The 24,342-nt window shown below is 41.9% G+C and overlaps 2 protein-coding genes across 5 annotated transcripts; one reads left to right on the top strand and one right to left on the bottom strand.

The window, feature by feature from the left end:
* Positions 1 to 1,321: 1,321 nt before the first annotated feature.
* On the top strand, positions 1,322 to 5,600 carry THUMPD1 (THUMP domain containing 1). Its single transcript, XM_065684298.1, has 4 exons — positions 1,322 to 1,783; positions 2,124 to 2,304; positions 2,668 to 2,916; positions 3,496 to 5,600. Exons 1-4 carry the CDS (start codon positions 1,337 to 1,339, stop codon positions 3,822 to 3,824), a joined length of 1,206 nt encoding a protein of 401 aa, XP_065540370.1. The 5' UTR covers positions 1,322 to 1,336; the 3' UTR covers positions 3,825 to 5,600.
* On the bottom strand, positions 5,324 to 20,085 carry LOC136016690 (acyl-coenzyme A synthetase ACSM4, mitochondrial-like). Of its 4 annotated transcripts, none has more exons than XM_065684292.1 (16): positions 19,593 to 20,085; positions 15,980 to 16,209; positions 15,662 to 15,785; positions 14,699 to 14,874; positions 14,034 to 14,244; positions 13,306 to 13,513; positions 11,354 to 11,497; positions 10,748 to 10,904; positions 9,229 to 9,308; positions 8,618 to 8,741; positions 8,185 to 8,265; positions 7,865 to 7,966; positions 7,381 to 7,508; positions 7,192 to 7,291; positions 6,552 to 6,671; positions 5,324 to 6,195 (listed from the first exon to the last, which is right to left on the bottom strand). In XM_065684292.1, the coding sequence occupies exons 3-16, from the start codon at positions 15,675 to 15,677 to the stop codon at positions 6,109 to 6,111; spliced, it is 1,734 nt and encodes a 577-aa protein (XP_065540364.1). In that variant the 5' UTR covers positions 15,678 to 15,785; positions 15,980 to 16,209; positions 19,593 to 20,085; the 3' UTR covers positions 5,324 to 6,108. The 4 variants fall into 4 exon arrangements, with proteins under 4 accessions (XP_065540364.1, XP_065540368.1, XP_065540367.1 ...); XM_065684296.1 differs by having other exon boundaries at positions 15,662 to 15,781; XM_065684295.1 differs by lacking the exon at positions 19,593 to 20,085 and adding an exon at positions 18,378 to 19,191.
* Between the last annotated feature and the right edge of the window lie 4,257 nt (positions 20,086 to 24,342).

The raw sequence follows: 24,342 nt of genomic DNA, 5'->3' as shown, positions 1-24,342 counted from the left end.
GAGCATGAGGCTCAGAAAGTCCTTGGTCAGAATAAACATTTTGAGCAGTAACTGAAAACATCGGTGTTATCAGCGCTGTTCCCAGGCCAAAAGTCAAAGCACAGCACTGCACCAGCTACCAAGGACAAAACCAACTGCTACTGCTGAACCCAGGACACAGAGTACCAACGGGTATTTCCAAGTCCCCCAGCACTTTTCAACACTGAAGTATCCTAGTTACGTTCTGTATGGTTAATTGCATTTCCTCTGCACTTCTCATAGCTGCCTGTAGAACTTCTTCCCTTTTCAGACATGTCCTGACATGCCCAACTCCAGAGACTATCACTATACTTCACCACAACTTTGAGTCTTTCACACAACCCCAGCCCTGCAGAGATTGAGTGACTTTTAATTTATGCATGGTCAGTAATCTCACTGATGGCTAACAATTGCCGTAGAAGGATATGCACCTCAAAGGGTTTGCGGGAACAAAGCTTCAGATAAGACATAAACGCCACCTGCTGTTGCGGTTGTAACTTGCATCAACTCATGAAGTTTCCTTTTTTCCTACTTCCGTAAAATCACAGAATGGTTTGTGTTGGAATGGACCTTGAGCACATCCAGTTCCAACCCCCTGCCACGGGCAGGGACACCTTCCACTAGAGCAGGTTGCTTCAGGCACCATCCAGCCTGGCCTTGAACACTGCCAGTGATGGGGCAGCCACAGCTTCCCTGGGCAACCTGTGCCAGGGCCTCACCACCCTCACAGGGAACTAACTTACTGGGTTTTTAACTTTTTTAACTTAACAGCACTTTAGCCCACCTGGACTCTCTGCAGGTCAGTGATAGTCCTGCCCCTAGAGAGGCCTCCTTAGCTGACGCCTCTACCTGTTTTCACAAAATGAGGAGGGGCTTAATTCTCCCCTATTAGTTGTCCAAGAAACTCAAGAGTTACTGCAGGCAGAGAAGGCTCTTACGGACAGCGAAACACAGAGACACCTTCCTTTAGGATCCATGCTGTGGGCCATGCCTTTTCTCCCGACACATATTCTCCAGTATATCACGCCTAAATTTACCTGTATAACGAGTTTCTGTTTCAGCTGGTCCCTCTACACCATGACCCCCCAGGAGTTAGATATGAAGGCAGGGAAGCAGCTGACCCGTCTCTCCCCCGTTGGGGTGTACAGGTCAGTGTTCCACGCTCCAGTGCTGAGCGGGATTGAGGTCTCCTTGCTCCCAGTGCACTTCAGTGACCATTCATCCTCCCCTGCCGCCGTCCCACTGACCATCTGCTCTGGAATCATTAACACAAACCCAGACTTTAACCCTGGAACAGAAGCTCGGCAGAAGAGAAGGCATGCAGGGCTACGAGCGACAGAGCCCGGCCACAGCCGAGTGCACCGAGCCCAGAGCACGTGTGACCGCTGCGGTGAACTGTAGGTTCAGACGGACGGGTTTGTTTCTTCTTTTTCCAAGGGCGCTGCGCTGCGCGGCCCACAGCGGCACGGGCCGCGGGGCGGCGCTGTTGCCGGCGGGCTGGCGGCGCGGCGCTGACGGCATCGCAGTGCGCGGCGGCAGCAGCGAGGGGCGGTCAATGGCCGCAGCGGAGCCGGCGGCGAGGAAGCGGCGGCCCAAGGGGCACTTCGCGGCGGGGCGGGCCAAGCGGCCCCGCGGCGGCGGGAGGCAGCTGGAGGCCGGCATGCGCGGCATCCTCATCACCTGCAACATGAACGAGCGCAAGTGCGTGGGGGAGGCCTACAGCCTCCTCGGCGAGTACGGGGACCTGCTCTACGGGCCCGAGCAGGTGCGTGCGGGCGGCACCGGCCGGGCGGTCGGGGCTGGGCGGGAGACGGCCCTGAGGCCGGGGAGCGCGGCGCCGGCCGCTCCGCTGCTGCCCGCGGCCTGGCAGCGATGCCCCTGCGGGGCGGGGAGGGCAGCGCCTGGAGCCTCCTCTGTGCGTAAAACCCCACGTTTGTGTTCACCGCACACGAAAGTGCCGGTTTCTGGCATCAGCGCCCAGTGCAGCCCCTCGGGTTGGGTGGATGAAGAGTCCTTGCCCATCACCTCCAGGCCTCAGTGCCGTGCTGGCGGGTTTTGTGTGCAGTTGGTCGGTACTCACCAAACGAGACGTGCCGTGTGTGAAGTTTTCAGATCACGAGGAGCGGCTGTCTGGGAGTGAGCGGGAGGAGGATGAGGATGACGTTGAGGCAGCCCTGAAGAAGGAGGTCGGCCAGATCCGTGCCTCGACAGAGCAGAAGCTGCGGCGGTTCCAGTCGGTAGAGAGTGGTGCTAATAACGTGGTCTTCATCAGAACCCAGGGCATTGGTAGGACATCAACTGATGCTATGTAATTCTGTGGGGTAAACTACACTGAACAGTGTTAGTAAAAAGCCACAGAGCATGACTTCCAAGAAACTCGTGTATACCAAACACATACAGGGTTTCCCCCTCCTTTTCGCGTAGCCCCTGACTTTTGTCATTAGCAGAGTTGCTAAAGGTAGAGGAAGCTGCATTGACAAAATAATCCCTGATTATCCAGTTTTGGTATAGTAAAAAAACTCTTTACAGAAAAGTGTTTGAGACTGACAGCAGTGCAGCTGAGTATTTCCCCAGTGTGTTACTTAGAGGGGTCAGGAAGAGAGAAAATGCCTTCAATTTGTTTCTCACACCTAGCTGTTTTTCTTGTAGAACCTGAGAACCTGGTGCACCATATATTAAAGGATATGCATGCCACTAAAAAGAAGAAAACGAGAGTCATCCTGAGGATGCTGCCCATTTCTGGAACTTGCAAGGCTTTTATGGAGGATATGAAAAAATATACGGAAACATTTTTTGAGCCTTGGTTTAAAGCCCCTAATAAGGGTACTTTTCAGATTGTTTACAAGGCTCGTAATAACAGTCATATGAGTAGGGAAGAAGTAATTAAGGAATTAGCAGGTATGTATGGATTTCTCACAAAACTGAGAACAAGTACATAAGCAGTCCACAACTGCATGCATAACATAAGTCAGATTATTACAAGCAGTCTTAATGGGCACACACACTTGTTGCTTAAAATCTTTATGCTGAATTACAAAAGCTTCTCTAAGACTTAAAAAAAACCTTGACATCGATATTCCTTGCTGGTGTTCATGTCTCAAGAGACAACAAGCAGAAACAAGTCCAGTGTTTGGAGTGTTAGTTACATGTGCTCTGAAATTAATCCTGTCAGGCTTTCCCTCTGGATGCTATGTTGAAATAATGTGTTACTATTTCCATTGAATATATGACTCATAAAATAGCTCCACCTTACTCTAGTATTTTGTTTCTTGGTAATTGCAGTGGGACAGTTTTTCAGTTACGCTGGTATATTCTGAGTCCTGCTCTGTTCGGCTATTTTAAGCAATTACAAAAACAAGTAGTTGCTTACAACTAAGGGGCGTGTTGCTTTCTCTCTCTTAACTTTTCTCTTTTCATTAGGGCATGTTTACTGAAACAGTTTTCCTAGCATCTTTCAAACTACGTCTTGTTTTACAGGAATTGTGGGCAGCCTCAATCCAGAAAACAAAGTCGACCTTAATAACCCACAATATACAATTGTGGTGGAAATAATAAAAAACGTCTGTTGCTTGAGTGTGGTGAGAGACTATGTTCTGTTCAGAAAATACAATCTACAGGAGGTGGTGAAGAGCAACAAAGAAGACAAACAACAAAATCCATCAAGTTTGACAGAAGAACAGAACTCTGAGGTAGTAAAACCAGAAGCTGAGGGGGAGGAGAAGAACTCAGAAGAGGTAAAACTAGAGAACAAGAATCAAGGTGAAACAGAAGCTGAGCCCAAGGGGAATGATACGCTGACAGTGTAAAAAGTGTGACAGAAGGGAAAGATAAACACAATCCAAACTAAGAGTTGCCCTAGAGTTCTGAAAGGGTGTTTTTAAAGGGGAGAGTGGTTTTGTTTTGAAATCTTGTTTTTAAAATCCACATGTGTAAGAATTCAATGCTTGTTGCAGGTGGAGCTGACATTACAACAGATGCAAGAGTACTCACCTTTCTGGTGAAGCTTGCTGTCATTCTTTTACAGTTTTGTTCTGCAATGCCTTTACCTAATACAAAAAGCAGGAGTGTGTGCATGGCGTATGTAAATGTGGCTATCCTGACATACATTGACTCTCCTTTGTTATATCTGAAGCCTACAGAAGTGAAAAGGCAGTGCAGAGTCAGCTCTGTCAGGAAGTATTGATGAAAATGAGAGATCTGAAAAAGACAGTTGACTGCAGAGGGGTTTTAAGGATGTGATCTGACAACTTGTGTGACTGCAGAACTCAGATACAGTTTTTCTGTGTGAACAACAGGATGAGCTAAACCTGATAGCTTCTTGTATGATGGAGGGTTATATACATATATATATACATACACATTGATCTACAAGGATATGCTAAGTCTTGAAAGCAAATGGGAAGAACTGCTATCATCAAAATACTTGAATATTATGAGACTATTTAGAGTAATAGATTTGACTGTTCTAGGACAGTAGAAATATAGTGCAGGCATTGCAGTGGTTTTAGCAAAAACTACATGTGTGTTTACATTAGCTGTGTATACAGCAGTTACTGGTTAGTAAGAAATGTTGTAGTTGCTGAACAGACTTCTTTTGAGTAATTTCTTGCAACAGCCTTTTGCTGCTCTTTCCAAAGACATAATCCTTGGGGGTGTTTATGAAGTCTTTGTTTTATTTTTTATTTAGGTCTCTAAATTTAAATACTGCTTGGGAACTTCTTACGAAAGAAACTTCCATTAGACTATACTGGATAAAGGGAATTAAGCTTAATTTTTGGTACAGTTTTAGCTTTATGGTATTAATTTTGTTTCAGATTGAAAGTAATGTTAGTGAGTGAGTCTGTTGCCTGTTTGTTACAGCAGCTCTTTTGATATCCCAGTGACTTAAAAAACAGCCAAAGCCAGTGCATCTATAACTTGCTTTCCAGTAGGGTTCTGAATATGCTTCCTGTACAACTGTCTAGCTTTAGTATTTCATTTCTGGCATAAAAGCTTGTGGGTTGCCAGTGGGAAAAGACTCATCTTGAAGAACACCACTTGTTGCTTGTCTTGGTTTAATGAAAAGGATTTGTCAAAGTCTCTCAACAGTGTTGAATTTGTGTTTTCCTCTTCTCAAAATTCTTTCAGAAGCTGGAAAATTAAGACAACTCTTTTCCCCAGTCCTCTTTCCCTTACCACCCATTTATTAAAACTCTGTTTTCTTACCTCCATCAGTGTTTTCTTTAAATTTTAAAACTGCTTGTGTGTGAATTAAAACCAGCAATGTCTGGATAACACAGAGGAAAGAACCATTTGAGACCAAGTATGAAGGTCAACTGTGAATGTTTATTGGTGGCTCATGTTCATGATCATGATTCAAGACAGCCTGCTTACCTTACGTACTAAGGACAAGGATAGACTCATGGATAGTTTGTAGCTTTTTGATTGTTGGGTTTCGGTTTGGGTTTTTTTTTTTACCCTTCTCACTCATATGTGTCTACAGGACCTACAGTTCTTCAGAAGAAACTGCTGAATAGCTGCTGTTTGTCAAGCCTATGTCTGTGTGACATTTACATGTTGCCTATGCTGCAGTCTTAAAAGATGCCGTCCTTCTTTTACTTTTTTTATAACTTGCACTTACTGAACATTCACTGTTAACACATTAATTCCTAAATTTATTTAGATTCATATAAGCAGGTGCTTAATTTGGATGCGTGTAAGATCTGTGGCCATTTCTGGGAACTTCATTATATACTATCACGATCTCCTTGTTAGTAAGCCTCTTGTGAATTAAATTATCTGGTCACAAAAGAATGAACACACAACTCCTTCATCTTGGAATCACTTCTACTTGTACTGTAATTCTGAAAAGTGCTAGGTGGCTGAAAGTTGTGTTTGCATCTGCCTTGCCAAGGTAGGCTTGATTTTTGTTAAGCAAGAACACAAGCTTTTAAAAACCATACAGTTGGGAGTTTTTAAACCTTGTGCATTCTTACACAGTCACTGCTCAGTGGGTGAAATATAATCCTGTGTTGGTGCTTAGAGTTGTTAGAAGAGCTCCATTATGAATGAAATTGATAGGGATAGGCCTTTTTAGATTGCTTATCAAAATTAAGTCTTTCGCCATTCCTTGTTCCTCAGTTCATTCCGCCTGATTTTCCCAGTGATTGTCTTTGGCAGCTGCTGGACAAATTCAATCTGATTCAAAAGAGGAAGAAACTAAAATGAGTATATGTCATTTACATTTTTCTTTTTTTTTTTTTCAGAACAGCTCCATCCTACTTAAAGTCTTCATCCTACTTAATTTAAATAAGAATTAGGGGACTGTGGAAGTAACTCCTAATTTCATTTTAGATTGTGTTGGATCTGTTCTTTTCCAAGAGGTTCTTTATATAATAATGCTTGTTATTTGTCTTGCACAGCAAATATTTGGGCTTTTTCTGTTACTGCATGTGAACTGAGTCTGTTCTTTCTGTTTGTACCCTCCCCATGGTTCAAATAGGTGTTTGGGATTGTATTTATTTATTTATTTTAATACACTCATGTTTACTTGCCTTCCTGGGGTACTTGTATGGAGCAGTGACTTTCCTGACATAATCTTGCAATTCACGGGCCAGTTTTTTTGGATCTTGTGACTTAAAGGAAGGAGATAAGACCACAAAAGCTTTTACCACCTACAAAGGGAAAATGGATAAAAAATGCAGCATTAGTTAAACTAGAGCAACCTAAGAAATGAGGCAGTTAATGGAGAGTGAGTATTGCCTGCACTACAGGCTTATTCTATCACACCTCTGCAGTACATCAAATCTTGCTTTTGTGTAAGCAAATATAAAATTAGGACAGAAGACTGATTCTACCTTACATTAGTAAAGGTCCTAAGTGATACATGATAAAAGTTTTAAACTCTGCTTGAAATTTAGAGTTCTCTGAAGGGCTGCTTTAAAGTTCTTAGATGCTACAGCCTTTTCTGTAAACATATGTTGCTAAAGAATGAAATTCCCCAGGCAGTGGGTCAAAATGTACATTAGTTCTTACCAGAGGCACCTTTATACTCAGTGTCATGTTCTTTAGGAAACCAAGTATTATATTTTTTTTTGTGTAGCTGTATTAAAAATCTTACGAGTCCAGTGGAAGCTTGAGTGTGAGTTCTGTCACACAAGGCAGTTTATGAACAGGAGAGTGATCACTAATTACCTCCCCTCTGATGGGATCTGGGCTGCTGACCACAGCTGACTCAGCGACAGCTGGGTGCTCTATCAGGGCACTCTCTATTTCAAATGGTCCAATACGATACCTGGAAGAAAGAAATTAAATGCTTGGTAAGTAAAAGGCATATGCTTATTTTTTAGACATTTCTTGGCATTTTAACTGAAATCTACAAACCCAGAGGAGATGATGACATCATCAGATCTTCCCATAAACCATATATATCCATCCTCATCCATGCTGCCTCTATCTCCAGTGATGTAGAAGTTCCCACGGATTGTGGAAGCAGTTTTTACTGGATCGTCCTGTTAAACAAATAACAATTATTCTGAATATTGAGAAGCCTTAACCTTAGAGATGAGTTCTGCCTCTTTGGACACTACCCAAATATTTTTCAATGCTTGTTTTCTGTCTCAAGTATGCAATAGCTTGTGCTTGCTTCTTCCAAAGGGGAAAACTTATCACAGGGCCGGATGGGGAACTTAAGGTCATATGACAGGTCTGCAGAAGACTGGTGTAGAGAACTGAAGTGTTGTAAGTCAGGACATTGTGAGGTCAAGATGAGCCAAAGTTCTTTGGTGCTGCACCTGCTCCTCTTGGTATAAATACACACTATGCTGCAGGCCTCAACTGGCTCTCTGGAAATTCCCTGTAGGCTTACCACGTATCGAGTGAAAAAAGTAAATGGCCACTTGGCATTTACTTTGATAGCAATGTCTCCTTCTTTCCCAGGAGGCAGAACACTGCCATTTTCATCTATAATCTGCAATAGAAAAGGCAAATGGGTGATTATAACTTCCCATTTTAAGAAAGCAATGTTCTAAAACTAACCAACAGCCAACAGCTCAACCAAAAAAGCCTGCCATGAATACTACTGTATGGTACTGAAATTTGTATAGTATGTTGTACTGTCTTATGTTGTACCGTCTTATGTTCTACTTCCTATGAAATCAACAGTAAGCAGAAAATGGGACCACCTACCCGAATATCATAGTGGGGAGCTGCCTTTCCCAAGGAACCTGGCTTAATTTTCATTCCTTTTGTATTGGCACATACCATTCCCTGTTGGAAAAGACAAACAACCAGCCCAGGTATTTTTCACTGTTATTCCTGAGGCTCTTCCTGTTCTAGTGTAAGATGTAAATTTTCCATTTGTGTGAGCCAAAACACTGAATTTCACTGAGAGTCTTGGACAAATAGTTCAAGATATTTTACAGCTTAAGTAGTCTTAGAAGCAGTATCATAACCAAGCCGTAATTCTAAAAACCATAAACTCTCCTGTAGGCAATTGACACATATTCTAATGCCATCTTTCTTTTTAATCAAATATGTATGGCCCAGTTCCATATTTACTAAGAGGAATGAGATAGAATCTAAGGCCCCAGGTGACAGCTGAGCTTTACAAAAAACGTACAATTTCGGTTTGGCCATAGCCTTCATAGATATTCAGTCCTGTTTGGCTTTTCCACTGTGCCATCACGTCTGGGTTGAGTGGTTCCCCTGCAGTCAAACAGTGCTTCAGTGTCTTGAACGCATACCTTCGTAAGCAGAGGACATTACTGAGTATCAGAGGACAGAAAGGGACAAATGCTCTCCCTGGCAGCTGTTATGTCCAACCCCGTGACTTCAGGACACACCGGACTCTCTCAGAGTAAGGGTTAGGGTTGAAAGAAAATCTAGAGCTCTAATTGGAGTGGGGCTGGAAAGGGACTGCCTAAGCAGTGAGGTGTAAAGATGCGCAGGACTGATGGCATTGCAGCCACAACTGTGCCTTCAAGGGCTGAATACCAGCCTCTCTATTCACTATCCCTAATGTCTCAGGGCAAAACTTGCTCTGCATTGGAGGTGCCTGAGGGGTGGATTTCATCACCTCTCTCTGCAGTGCTAAAGAAAAGGCTCTGCCTCCAACAAATCTCCACCACTCTAAGAGTTTAAATGTCTATGAGGTCCTGTAGAAATCACTGTTAAGACCCAGACAATAGCTTGCAGACACAGCATGGCCACTTGTTAACAGACGCGCAGTACCTGGTGAGGTCGTGCTGTACCAGCATGCGGTAGGCAGTTGGTGCGCTGCACAGAGTGGTCACTGGGTACCTGCACAAGGTCTAACAAAAAGAAAAAGATTAAATAATATTGTTTTGAGAAAAACCCTGCTGCAAACTATTACTTTCTATTGCATACTACAGCACAAAATACAAGACCTGATTGTAACCTCACTTACATGGAAAGCAAAGTAATTGGTGTCACTTTCAGCATTCAGGGAAGATGTTACAGGGCTCAAACATCAGCTGAAGAGGTGATACACTGACTGTGGTAAGTTACTGGTGTACCCGATTTGTCCTGATGCTTGCTTACTTGAAGCACAAAGACCACCCCTTGGTACGAAACCCTGGCCTTGGAGGAGCAACCTAAGTTTTGCAGGGAACTTTATACTGTAAAACCCACATCTCACCCTAGGATGAAGTCAGACACTTCAAAATAGAGGTAACTAAAATTGCAGGTTTCTTTTGAACATTTTGCCTTTTATCTAGCCTCATGCTTTCTGAAAAGGACTGTCACTAGTCTTTAGACATGTTCTAATTCCCTCAGCTGCCCTAACAAAAGGCCTGACATGCAGAGCCAAGTCTCCACGAGCTCTGGCTGAGTTGTGAGTAATGCTGTATTAAAAAGTTGTTTTGGACTAGTAAATTTATATATCCTCCTTTACATGGGCCAGGACAGGAGCAGCAAAATAAAGATCTCAGTCAAGCCTCTGTTTTCTGGCACATCTTTAATTCGCACCCACACCACCAGCAGATGATTCAAAGCCACTTGGGTAGAGCTAAGCCTTACTTCTTTTTTCTTTAAACTCCTTTCTGCCTGCAATGCAGATCTGCTCACGGAGGGGAAAGACCTCTCCTTCAGCAGCTTTCACTCCAGCCACGCCATGGGTAAAGCAGCCAAGAAATTTATACAAAAAAAAAAAAAACAAACAAACAAAAAAAAAAACCAAACCAGCAACTACAATTTTAAAATGGAAATGAAACAGTATTCAAATCCCCAAATAACCCCCATGTTAGGAATATACACTTTTCCACATAGGTGCTTTGAGCCATTTGGGAACAGCAGTGTTCCTGTTGTGCTAGATTAAAACTCAGAGTGCTTTGAGAAGCTTGAAAATAATTTCTTTCAGGAACAATTTCAAGTCAATCTCACAGCTTCAGTGCTTCCCAGTACTGACTTGACTTCCTTAATGGTCACAACAGTGTAATTAAAATTAAAAAGCCAGCTCATTTATCATTTCAGTAGTGAAATACAGTAGGGAAGAGGCTTAAGTAACACCAGTAACTCCTGCTGATCGGAAGCAGCTGGTAATATCCTGTGCTCCAAAAAGTCATGCTGCAAAATCCTTCCTGTATTATATTCCTATCAAAGAACAATCACCTTGTGGTTATGCCATCTTAACACGGCTAATCCCATAAACCTGAGAAGCTTAGTTTTGTGGCCTGCTTGGAAAACAGCATGAAATATGAGTAACTGTTCATTATGAACATGGTGTTCTTACATTCAAGGTTTCTCTTGCATCAAACTGTGGCATGGCATGTATGAAAACACATGAGCCCTGGAACCATGGCCCGAAAACACTCCCAGCAGCTGCCTTTACCCAAGCAGTGTCTGACATGTTCCACAAGATGTCTGAGGGAGTCAAATTCATCCAGTGGCTGTTGAAGACAAAGGTGTCTATAAGAAAGTCTGCAAGTGGAAATTAGGAATGTGAGGTGGGCAGGGGTTTTTGTGGGTTCTTGTTGTTTGTTTGGTGGTTTTTTGGTTGTTGTTTTATTTTTCCTTAGAAAGGCATGGTAAATTTGACCCAAAACTCAGGAGCTCAAATAAATGCCTTTTACCCAGCCTTTGTACTGATAAAAGAAAATCAAACAATATCCTAATTCATTATTTAGCCTAACAGACAAGTACTTTCTAAAATGGAGCCACAGACCATATTGAAATAGATCCTTGCTTCCTGGGTACAATTCAGCTGAGGAGACTGAAAGAAATGGCATGTACAGTATTGCTGGCACCTCATCATCTATCATAATTCTATCACACACAAAATCTCTCTGTTTGTTTCACATTCCAGAGCTGTAAAGACATAATTAGCTGAATACTTTACCTTCCTAAGAGAAAAAAACCCAGACCAAAACTTCCATAGGAATGTTCAACCATTTTGGGAGAGCCTGTAGTACCACTGGTAAAATAGATTGCCATTGGATCCCGGCTTTTTGTCTTCACACAGTTATGGATAGCAGAGGCAGCCCTTAGAATCAAAAAGAGGTTATTGAAACAGTGGCTGGCATTATTCAGCACACTCAGCTTCGATCCTCTGTACCCAATATATGCAGGACTTTGTATAGTGAGATGTGAGGGACAAGAAACTACTGAGATTCCCTCACTCTTGTACTGCTAGTTCTGTATTAAAGCATTGTTGATGTTGGTCTTTAACTATTCTCCATGTCCACCTTTTCCACAGTAAAAATGCCAACTGGCTGACCTTTACTTGCCTCCCCTAACAGCCACCAAAAGGGCCCAGCACCTTGTGTTTGACCCAAGTGCCCTCCAGAAAGCATATCTTCCAGCCTTAATGTGATAAGTTGAGGGAGGACCCACCATTTCTTTGGGTACGTGGTCCCACTAGTTAATTATCCCTGCCATGTCTGGGAAGTATGAAGAGGCTCAAACTCTTAGTCGTTCGGCATGTGACAGGGAAATATTTCTCATCACTGTCTAGGATGAGAAAGCAAAACCCTTCCTCTACCAGGACTGATGTTCAAAAAGCTTTTACTTGGTATGCAAACATTGTCTATGCCTGCAAGGTTGGGCATAGGAAGTCTGTCTGCCCAGGCCAGCCATCTCCCTGTGCTGGCTGCCAGGCAGACCTGCTGTCCAGGAGCCCTCACTCCAGAGCCTCACAGCCTCCCGGCTGGTTTAGCAGTTGGCTAAGGCAGCTGAGGACATGGGGAGCTGGGCAGACTGGGAAAGTATCCCAGTAGATAGGCAGGCTGCCAGTGATCTGGTGAGCCGGCGAGCCAGGCAGGACAGCAGCCCAGCACTTTAGGAAGACTATGAGCCTGACAGCTGAGCAACCCTGGAGCCAGACAGCCAGCACTTCACAAGGCAGCCATCCTGGGAAACCAGACAGCCTACCTGCCTGACTGCCAAGCACAGCCTCTGCAGGACTGATGCAGTTCCAGACAATATTTAGGTTTTATCAAAATCAATTTTACTCTCTGCCATGAAACTGAGACATGGAATATTAGCCCAGCATGAGAGAGGATTCATCAAATCAACTTGACAATGTTTTAGTAGCTCTAGGAGATTTGAGAATGCAGTGTTACTGCTATCCCCATCTTTCAGTTTAGTGACACTGAAATGTGCCATTGTTCAAAAGAGCAGACACAAATACAGTCGGGCTGTACACTGAGCTGCACATGCAATACTAGTTCAGACACCTGTAGTTGTGAGAACACACGGTACATCTTACGAAGCTCTTAAAGTGACTGAAGAGTGTGGATCCCACCTTGAAATAATGGTTTTAGCTACATTGATTTTAGCAGGGTACTTGCTTTTCTTCTCCACTCTGCCTTTCCACCCTTTCTACAGTCCCATGCACTGCAGTGAAGAGCTTTCTGTTGGGTGCCGTTTTAGTAGCTACTTTTCAGCCATGAGGCAGGTTGTTTCCTAAACACATTAGGTTAATTTTGCAGTGCCCTTTTTTAGCCTTTCATACTGAAAAGCTATTCCTACTAACCTTATTATAATAGAGTTTTAGGAATATGGATTGGAATAATTGGTATAGAATATTTTTCTTTGAGCTTTACAGGGTAAACAGGCCACAGTTGTCAATGAGAGAGGCTTTCCTGTCCACTATTCTGTATTATTTCATAGTCATATATAAAAAATCTAGTCATTGTAAGACTGTCTACAAAGAGACTTAATTGCCTTCTCCCACACCCCCTCAAAGGTATCTAGCTCATGTCTAGACACAAGTGCACAAGTGTATTTAAACAACATGAGAAGTGTTCCACTAGAGGTAACGATGATGGAGTTACAGTAGAAGGCACTTACTTGAGCAAATCGTTGAAGTTCAGCCACTCAGCCCTTCTGCTTTCAGATACAATTACCTTCGTTTTCAGAAACTGGGATTTGGATGCAACTGAGTCCACCACAGGAGCAAGCACATCAGTTGTAATAATGCACTTAGCCTTGGAAGCCAGCAGTCTATAGCAGATGTCTTGTGCTGTCAGTTGTGTGGTCCCTGGGATGATGATAACACCTGAAAGTGCAATAAGATTGGGAATTTATTAGGTATTTGTCACTTTCAGTCCTGATAACTTCATAGCTTTTCCTGAATTGCTGAATATCAGCACCATTCAGTCCAGAAATGAGAAGAAGCTAAAACAAGTGCCACACACATGAACTTGAATACAGATGTGCTGATCTGCAGTACAAGATAGCTTTTGCTTTTATGAGATCCTTTGCTCTAGGCACAATGTAAGTAGAAAGTATAACTTTGGGGCAGTAAACACTAGCAGCTTTAACTTAACTCTGTTGAAGTTAAATTGATTTAACACAACCAAATCGATTTAACACAATCAACACAAGCCACAGAAAGTAAAGAAAAATGATGAAGGTAATTCCATCAGTCATAAAAGACTACACTGTCAGCCTCTTTGATTGTCAAATGTTTGCTACACAGTCAAGTAAGAAATGTAATTGTTAAATGAACTGTTAATCAACTTTTGGTATAGAAGGTAACAACCAATATACAGACCATTAGCAATGATACAATTCACCTGTTCGCATACAAGCCACGCTCAGCAGCCACCACGCTGGGATTCGGGGGAGAATCACTAAAACTCGGTCTCCTCTTTCCAGACTGCATGGCCCAGAGAGCACATTGGCCACTTTTTGGGACAGGAAGCCCAGCTCCTCAAAGCTCCATTTAATTTCATCTCCTTTTCCATTTATCCACCATAGAGCTGGATTTGATGGTCCTTTTCGTTCCTATACAACAAGCATAAAGAGCATGTTGATTACTTCTGATACACCTGTAGTTCCATGCAGAGTTTTTTGGATGGTCCAGGAAGTGGAATCTGATAGTGTGACATATTCTAGGGCAGGGATATTACGCATGTGGTTTAAAAGAGACCTTTTTCAAGGCAACTGTAAGTTGGTGAGTATATCTACCTAATTTGCAATGTTCATAAATTACTTAGAGGCTTTTACAACCCTGCACTGCACACACTGCTGAATCAGAGTCACAGAGACAAAGCACCATGTCCCTTCTGATGCCAAGCAAATTGCCTCTCCTTTATCTGCAATGTCAATGTTATGCTAAAATAGAAACAGGGGAGGAAACTCTGGTCCCACTGAAGCCAGTGATGGTTTTATGCTTGATTTTGGGGATAGGGGCACAGCTTTACTAAAAATACTGAATCTACAGGGTCAGAAACGTTACCTTTTCGATTTGAGACCACTTGTCCAGCACATCACTTGCAAAATTAAAGTACTCGGGTACTTCCTGTTCACAACGACTGATAGCTTCATAATATGAGAAATTCAAAGGCGCAAAAGTCTTGTGATACTGGTGGAATAATCTGCGGAGTGTGCGGATGCTCCATGAGGACTGCAACACTTGAAATACAAGTAAAATCTTCGTGGCACAAAAGCAGATGCATGGGGGCTTTTGGATACAATAACCATCAGAACTGTTTTTTTAATGATTATTTCCCTCCTACAAGAGGCTAAAAAATCAATAATAGTATTATGGTGTGCACATTCCCAGATGGGCTGTTGGCTCCAAATGGAACAGATGTATACAGAGCATCAAGTCCACCTCTTTATGACATTTTATCGCACCTCTCCTCATGGGTAAGCTGGTACCACTTTTAAGTCTTCTGCTTTTTCATCTGCCCACAGGTTTCTCAGAGAATTCCCTCTGGAGCTGATAATTCCTACTCTTTCTAACCAAAGTAGGGGCTAAGCTGAGTATTCTACATTGCACCATTTACTCTGCCTTCCTTACTGTCCACATTAAAAACTGTGTTCCCTCCCGCCCCTGGCATTTGCCTTTTGTTAGTTGGATAGCAAAGTCTTATGAATAACTCTGAGGTGGCTTTCCACATTCTATTATTGATTTGTTTACCAGACTAATGCTTTTGCCACATCTGCATTTGTCCTTAAATATACAGAGTTGCATTTGGTTTTACAGAATACTGTTTGTAGTTTTGCGTTACCTTGAAAATGCTTTGCAAAAGAGTGAGTTACAGCCATATGTATGGGAACATGGTGCTCAGGATACATCAGCTTCAGAGACTAATAAAAGAGGATTTTTCTTTTTTTCACATAGTTTGCTTATAACAGATTATTTCTTATCTCTATCCCTAAAAGGTCATTAAGAAAGCCAGATTCCAGAACTCACGGTTAATCAGTGACATCTTTGTGGGAACGGCTGCTGGTTTATTTTTCCATTAGATCTGAGCCAGTGATTGCAGACTCAGACCTAGAAGATGTTCTTGCAGAAAGAAGCTACTTCTTCAGTCTGCCTGGGACCAAACAGAAAAGTAGTCCACCCTCTTTCATAAAAGTGAGAATCATGCGAAGAAAGAGGAATAAAACACAGCACTGTAGAGTTACATTTTTTTCACATTAGTAGATGGCATCTTTCATTTGAGAAGATATCTGAACAACTACTAAATTAAAACTGATTTGTCAGGGTGTTTAAATAGGTTGTGCTTACCTGGAGGTGTTATTTGTGATCAGGTGAGACTTCTTTCAACTCCTCCTCATGTATCTTGCCTAGTACTTAATTGGTGAGTACTGCCTTCTGGCTTCTCTCTAGTTCTTTGAGCAGCTGTGGCCCTTCATTAGGATCACACATCACGTTTTGTGGTGGGGATTATTTCCCCTGAGAGCACAGAATTCATTTCTCCAATCTCCTTCTAGAGAAAGGCACAATCACTGAAAAAGCTGAGAGAAGACAGAAAGAGTGCTGAGTATGAATGACTGTGTTTCTGGTTCACTGCCTTTGGAGAATGGATAATCTACCATACATTACTGTATAACTATTTTATGGCACCAATGACTTTGGAAATAGCAACAATGGGGCTTTATTCTCAGATTCTGGAGTTAAACATAGCATGAGAATTGGTATGATAAACATACGAAGATTTTCAGAAGCCTGTTGCCAATAAATACCACCTATAATATCTGCCATCAGATACTTCTGTGCACAAAATACATGCAGTTCTGACATCAGCTCTGAGGACAACGAAATCTCAAACTACAGTCATTGCTATGAGAAGGGTGACAAAGGGCTGAGACACAAAATCCATGCTCTGAAAGACATGATACAGGATCTCCAGGTATTCAGTTATGCTGAGCTTGGTAAACTTGGATTAGGTGAATTCTACTGCAGTCACAGTAATGTCTGTTAGTATTGCTACTGCGGGCAATAAGCTCTGCAAGGGAAAAATATTTTCAAACTAAGACGTAGATAAATAAAAGGTATACATAAGCATACACATAGACTATATGATATATACAGACTGTATATAAATATAGGTATTTAAAAGATGTGTAGATATAGCACTTAGGGACATGGTTTAGTGGTGGACTTTGGCAGAGTTGGGCTTATTGTTGGGCTTGATGATCTTAAAGGTCTTTTCCAAACTAAATTATTCTATGATTCTATATAGAGGCAGTACAGGGTATAATTAAGGATCAGAATCAGGAAACAGAGATGCTGCTAGAAACAACAAGCACAAAGAGCAGCCATGGAAATAAGGGACTATGAAGAGGCAGAATCAGGCTGTTGGAGACCGCATGCAGAATCTCTGCAGGCATCAATGCATGGCCAGTCTTCCAAGAAAACCATTGAATTGCTGTGTGTTACAGATATTGGAAAGCTTTCAAGCCACTTTTGCAAACTGAATGTAAACTCTGGAATTAACTCAGAAGTAAACTATCCAATTTGGCATCAGTGTCTTTGCACAAGTCACGTACAACCTCTTTCTCCCTGTCTCCTGTGTCTTGTAGACTTGGAGCTAGCTCCCCCAGCCTACTGCTGTAGTGTTAGGATATGACCCTCCCCAGCTTGGTAAATCACATATAATATTCTGAAAATACAGATACCCAAAGCTAAAGTAATTGCAGTCTACCTGTCTCAACTTAAAAAAGGGCATGCAGCAGACTGCCTCAAGCGACAGTGTTTACTGATGTTAAGGTGATCTGAAAAGAGAATTACCCCATTTTTCTGATCTGACTGCTATTTAACTGGGTCTGCTTCTTCTCTTACCATTTTTCAGTCAAGACTGAGAGCAAAGATAACTATGTCTTATGCTGCCTGGTAGCTCGTGTATTCAGAGAAAGTAAAATGGACAGAGCAATGGCAACCACATGAAATTCCCGGTGAAACCTGGAGAAAAGCCACAGTGCAGTGCTCAGTTCTTTGAATGTACACTTCAGGAGCACCCACAGTGAGATTCAGAGCAAGCATATTTGGGTCAGGGTTTGAGGAACTTCAGGCCTCTGTAACAGAGCACAGAATTTTCCATCTGCTCTCCCCATGTTGAAATGACTCCTCCCATTCCTCATTTTATTGTGGTTGTTATGGCTTTTGAGCTGTGCAATACACACATGAAGAGCCATTCCAAACACACTGTGTTTCTAATGTACACACATGAGAGGGCATCAAGCCCGTCTTCAACCCAGTGTGGAGAGACTGAAATCAATGATTGAGTTTGCCCACAAATTTTCAGGGCAGACAGATTTGGCCTTTTTCCCAGGGTAAATCAGGGTAAATTTCTATGAGCACTCAGGGGTTTACAGCAACAACTCCAGTGACATCCCTCGTGCTGCCTTCACCATGTAAATACATTTGGAGACGCATAACACAGCTGCTACTGTTTGTAAATGTCATAAACCATTATTTGGTGCAATACTGATGGACCATACACACATGGATGGGTCAGCCCAATTTGTCCACAAAATCCTAGAACAAACAAAAAGGGTGACAGCCCCCAGACAGTGAATGTACTGTAGCAGTCTTCCAAAAGCACACACGGAAAAAAACCCTGTTGACCCACGATTTTCATGATAGTTGCAATGAAATCCAGAGAAGTTTCTCATTTGCTCACCAAATTAACTACCTGCTCCCAGGAAGCAGAATTTAGAGCAGCTGTGGACGCAAATGTAGTAGAGAACCATTCAAAGCAGATGATACAATTCCTCTCTGCGTGTCTGTTACTTCAAGTACAACATTTTGGACAGTCTAAAGATTTTCTGTGGAATGAATCTCCAAAGGACTGGTTAATAAAACATCCAAACCCACTTCCTTTCAGTCACTTTCATAATTTCCCTAAAACATTAAACGCTCACAGCATGCAAATACTCCAGAGAGTAGGGTTTATTTTTCATCTGAGGTCTAATTCTGCTCCTAAAGAAATAATTTTTCATGTATCCCCTGAGTTGTGCAAGCTCAGATACATTTAGATTGATGTAATCTACACAGACATAGCATTTTGTGCATTTGCTTTCTCTTTGGTTTTGACCTCAGGCAATTACGTGCTTTCTAAGTGGAAAGCAAAGCAATATCCATTTCAGAGCTTAAGAGTATGAAAGAGGTGAGATCCACCTGCAGAACCCTCCTGGCACAGCCTCTCCTGGGACTTGTGTTTGTTAGCCAGTTGATAACTCAATTAGCTGTCCTCAAAGGTCATCAACAGCTTTACTACCCAGCACGTTTGCTATTTTCCCAGGCTCTTGGTACAACAGCAGATGGGTTCATGGGTACTGCATAGTGGCTTTACAGCAGTACAAGGAAATTCTGAGATAAACAACCCTGGGCTTGGTGTTTTTGTGCACTTTGTGCACTGGTGTTTTTGTGCTTCTAGTAAATACAGCGTTGGTCATAGAGTTCAACTACTACTTACATCTTCTGAAGCAAGAATAAAGAGTACACAGCCTGCGCTGTAGCAGCACTGTGTGAGGTGCAAGTGCTACAGAGGGGTCACAAGAAATGTGAGATGTGACCTAACAGGGATGATCTAAACCTCTGCTGCAGCCACAGCCACGTAACTCTGCTTGACTGTTATGGAAATTTCTCACAGCCTGAACTGACAACTTAGTCCAGGAAATCCTTGATTATATTTAAACCTGAAACTATCTGTGACCCAGCACTGTCTAAAGCCTAAAGTCTGATCAACAGTTATTAAAAACCATTCTCACAAAATAGGATTTGACTTTGGGGCTTTCAGTGAAACAACGCACATACAAACGTAAAAGCAAAAGCTGAAGGCAAGTCTGATTTCCCCTCGTTTATCATTATTTTCAAACCAGCTTCTCCCACATACCTTATAAATTATAGGGAAAATATTGCTTTAGAAATACCCAAAAGCAGAAGACCAAAAATTGGTATCTTCTACTCTTACTCAGAAGGTTCTCCAGCACCTCTTAAGACTGTTAGGGAACAGGATGCCAGAAAGCAGAAAAGCAGTCATGTTCAGCACGTTCTGGCCAGCAGCTCAGCAGCAAAACTCAGCTCTTTCCCAGTCTTCCTTTCTTAGATTCTTCCTTTGGATTTTCCCAGAGACCATCATTGGCAGTTGTTGAACAAACTCCAACTTGTCTGTAAAGAAATAACAAAACTCAGCAGTTTGACAGAACTTCCAGCTTCATTCCAAGCTGTGTTCCTGTTCTGCGGCAAGCCTGTGATTTTAAAAGCTACAGGCTCTTCTGAGGATGAAGCAGGCAGGCAGCACACCCAGTGCCCAGTAAAAAGAGTGACTTTTTAAAGAAGCAGAGTTCATCACTTGGGTCACTCAGCAATTCTTCAAACCCGTTGTGCGGGACAATCGCACCCCACTGAATTTGAGCACAGCTTGGGAAACGGGGCTGCTAAGAGGCTTTATTTGCTTGCTGGAAACCCTGGCCAGTGAGGCAGAGCTCACTGGACACTTCTGCACACACCCCCAACAGAAATGTTTTGATTCACCTGTTTCTTTCTTTTTTTCCTGGTCAGGTTCAGGTTTTGACATGATTTAGTGGTGGACTTGGCAGTGCTGGGGTAATGATTGGACTTGATGATCCTAAAGGTCTTTTTCAGTCTAGTTGGATCTATGATTACAAAACTGCATTAACATGTTGGTGAGTCCGATAGATCCAGTGTATAGACTGAGAAGTCTGTGACTGCACCAGAGAGGAAATCTCCTGACTGAGACCTTCCCTGCTGTAATGAGCAATTTAACCCGCTAGAACAGGGCTCAGAGGAAAATCTAGCCACATCTGTTTAAAACCCAACACAGACGAGCACCAAAACCCAAGAATCTCCCAGGATTACAGTTTTAAGATTGCTTTAAAAACAATTAATTTCCAAGGTCATAACTAAAATATGTTAAAAAAATTATTACTGACGTAGAATAAATGGATTATGTGAACAATCTGGTTACTTCACTTAAAAATGGATTACTTTGCCAAAAAGTACTGACATTTGAAATCTGAATGTGCTTAAAAAGAGTCAGATTCTGAAATAGTGACTGGATTACATTTTTCAACATGTTTTTATGATTGCACTTAACAGTCTAATCCTATTTCTAGTTATTCTGCTCAAAAAATGGGATTACATTTAAAATATCCAATGCGTTTTCCCTCTGTTCCAACTGAATCAAGGAGAGAAAAATTAATCTCCCAGAGCAAAGCTGTTACTCAGGAAATGGGACGGGAAATGTAAAACCCTCCCCCACGGCTGTGGGGCCCTGTGCAGAAACTGAGGGAATCCAAAGGCTGACAGTGAAGTCTTTTCTGAAGACTTTTGGTGGGACCTGGTGCATCACTGCTTAGCCAGGTGGGGCTTACCCTTCTTCTCCTGATGAACTGTTTATTCATGTTAACTCTGGAGGCCCTGGGGCTCTTTTCAACCATTCTAGATGCTCTGCTAGTGGAGTCTGAGTCCTGCTTCACCTGCAATAGCTGTAGTACTATTTGTCTCTGCACAGCCCACTGCCACCAGTAATGAGATGTGAAAATCATGCTCATGTGAAAAATCATGTGAAAATCATGGCCTCAAACCTGCCATACCCCTTGAGCCTGATAATCTGCAACCAGCGCAAACTGTGATAACTGCTGAGGAACTTGACAGGCCAATTGATTGTTGCCAGCTGAGGCTTTCAACCCTCTGTTATTATAACATCCAAGAATTATCTGTCTCTGTTCAGTTAGTCATTCAAGATGTATAGAAATGCATTTAATATCTCATAATTGTATTGAATTTGTAGGATCTGATTCTTTTGTTTAAAATAATTAGGATAAATTTATACTCATAGACAGAATTTGATTAGGGAAAGGAACATTTCATTTCCCTGCATATAATCACAGTGAAATCTAATATAGGTTCCTCTGTAGTTTCAATGTAAGAAGACAACATCAGATCCTATCAGGATAGGCCTATGATGTTCAGCTAAGCAGTGTTTACTCATGTAAAGGATGTGTGTTGCTGTCAGATCCTCAATGTTACATTTCAAAACCTGATTAAAAGAAATTCCAGGACAAAAAAAAAAGCAAAATTCTACTATTCCAAAACATAACCTGACTGTATTTCTTATCTGATTATTAGGTTTGATTAGAGGAGTTCTAATTTTAGAGTGTATTGCCAGGAGCTACTTGTATATTCAGAACTCTGTGGTACTTGCCTTTCTTGGGTATTTGTAAGGTGCAGTAACCTTTTTTCACATGCTGAAGAAGTAATTTTTCAGGATCTTGAGACGTAAATTCAGGAGACAGAACAATAAAAGCTTTTACTGCCTAAAGGGGAGAGCTAGAGTAAGGCAAAACTCAGCAATCACTGACTTGATGAATAATGTTCAATAGAAAGACTAAGACGAATAACACAGTTTTCTACAATCAAATCTCTTTCAAACCCATAGAAACACAAGTTTCCAAGCCAGATGCTGGACAACTGACTGGTTTTTATCATTTGTTGAGTTACAGAAATGGGTTTTAAAACAGCACTGTGGCATTCCCAGCAGACAGGAATCCTTCACTGGTGGTTAGGCAGGCACGTCATGTCCTAAGTGTTAAAGAAGAGGGGTGACTTAGATAAGCCATATTTACTGAATGATCTTCCTATGAATAGCTAGGGTACATTGCTTCAAGCTATAGGATCTCACTGGAATACAGAGAAGCCACTGGTGTAGGTGTCCCTAATTTTTCTGAAATCAAAAGGAAGTTAGATTCCTCTTCTGTATGTATTTTAAATACATACAAAAATGTATTTGAAAATGCCAGTCTACATCTTTACAATGTCAATACAAGCCAATATTTCCCTCACGGACACAGCTATTTCTCAACACACATAGATGTTTTAGGTAGCTCCAACAAGCAAACACTAAGCAAAATTCAGAGAGACAGTGACACCATTATTTGGTGGAAGCAGAGCATGCCTCAGGATAGTTCACAGTGCAGAAGGAGATTTCATTACTCATTTTTGATGAAAAAGAATCCATGGTGTTACAGAGAGATGTGACTTGCCCTAGATCAATCCTCATGTCTGTGCGTGGTACAAAAAACTGAATGTGTTTTTGAGTTTCCACTCTACCAAGAGCACTGTCTCTCACCTGGCATTAACAACGCGCTGATACAACAGCTTTTGCTTTTGATCACACACTTTTTATTCTTACATTTAAAATAGTTGCTGTGTCATCTATAGCTAGCCACGTGAAAAGAAGCATGACTCCTGAATCTATGGAGAAAATGAGGTAGAAGGGTCAAATTTTATCCAGCCTGTATCAGACCCCATAGTGTATCAGAGGAATACAAATTCACCCAAAGCTTAGTAATGATGAGAAAATTATAAACGAAGCATTTAATAGCAGAAAAGAATTTACAACTGGGGCTAAGCAGATGTAGATGTTGTCAATTTACATAATCCTCTTTCCATTCATTAACAGGCCTGATTCTTTAGTGGATCTCTCAGGAGTGTAGCTTCATGTCACCGAGTAAAAGAGGTTTACCTGTAATGTCATTTTGCTGCAGATCATAAACACTGAAGGGAAGAAAACCCGTGAAAGTATTTAAAATGATTAAAGGAAGGACACAAAGTCCTCTCTGCTTCCTTCAAATTTCTGTTATTTACTAAGAAAACAGAACATCTATCCAGAACTAGCCAGTCTGACCATAATAACAGGCAATGAGGTTTAAACAATCTAGCTATGAATGCCTGGCCCCCTGACCAACAAATACCCTCACCTCTGCACTTGACTGCACTTGCCTAGGAAGTTATCACAGGGAAGCAAATACTGATCTTTTATGAAAGCATCATAAAAGGCTAAGATGAGCATTGTTTTGGAAACATACCCGTATGCTGTATCACCCACTGGAAGCAAGTGAAATAAATACCTGAATTAAAGAGTTGAAGTGTGTTACCTTCTCTGATTAAGCTCATTTATCTGAAATGTGTGGCACTCACAGAGGGCTTAAAAAAGGAGATGTCTGGTGCTTGCAGCTTCCTTCTCTCTAAGGGAACCTGATTCAGAGTATGGAGCCATTCAGAGTATAGGCTTCTTGGCAGACAGAGCTGCTAGAGCCAGATTTGACCACAAGCTTATTTAGTTCACTTTTCTTCTGGTAGAATCCCATTAAACAAATTTTTTTCTCTCATGGCAGATTTTATTTTCTGTGCTCACTAGAAGCGTGTGAGATTGTGCTTGAAGATCACTTTATTTTGGATTTTAGGACTGCAAAGGAATCCCTTAAGAAACAAGCAGTTGCTGGACTCTTGCTCTGCCACAGCTGATGAAGATCAGACACTGATGGTGAGTTCTGATCTGCATCTTAAATCTAACACTTGAATGTAATGGCCAAACTTGGCTAATTACCCCTTCTGTAATTGATCTTTTCAATAATGAACCCTTCTCACACAGATGTGATTACATCCATTTCATTTATAAATTGTGTTCTTTTTTATTCTTACAGGGGGACAGATCAAGTATTAGAATAATAATTGCCTTATGAATAACTAAAATCAACTCACCTCATGGCTGCACCTTTATTCCAACTTTTTGTATTGCTGGAAAGGAGATGAAGTTGTAGATCACTTATAAAACGCTC

The sequence above is a fragment of the Lathamus discolor genome, chromosome 6 (assembly GCF_037157495.1).
Source record: "Lathamus discolor isolate bLatDis1 chromosome 6, bLatDis1.hap1, whole genome shotgun sequence".
NCBI classification, from domain to species: Eukaryota; Metazoa; Chordata; class Aves; order Psittaciformes; family Psittacidae; genus Lathamus; species Lathamus discolor.
This window is presented reverse-complemented; position numbering and strand designations above follow the sequence as displayed.

Excerpts from the sequence above, each read along its gene's own strand:
- THUMPD1 (XM_065684298.1), top strand. The coding sequence starts at position 1,337 with ATGCAGGGCTACGAGCGACAGAGCCCGGCCACAGCCGAGTGCACCGAG. Across the intron at positions 1,784-2,123 it reads TGCTCTACGGGCCCGAGCAG|TTTTCAGATCACGAGGAGCG; the intron begins GTGCGTGCGGGC and ends CCGTGTGTGAAG. Across the intron at positions 2,305-2,667 it reads CATCAGAACCCAGGGCATTG|AACCTGAGAACCTGGTGCAC; the intron begins GTAGGACATCAA and ends TTTTTCTTGTAG.
- LOC136016690 (XM_065684292.1), bottom strand. Across the intron at positions 10,905-11,353 it reads GGTTTTTTTCTCTTAGGAAG|CCACTGGATGAATTTGACTC; the intron begins GTAAAGTATTCA and ends TGTCTTCAACAG. Across the intron at positions 7,509-7,864 it reads CTTTTTTCACTCGATACGTG|GACGATCCAGTAAAAACTGC; the intron begins GTAAGCCTACAG and ends TTTGTTTAACAG.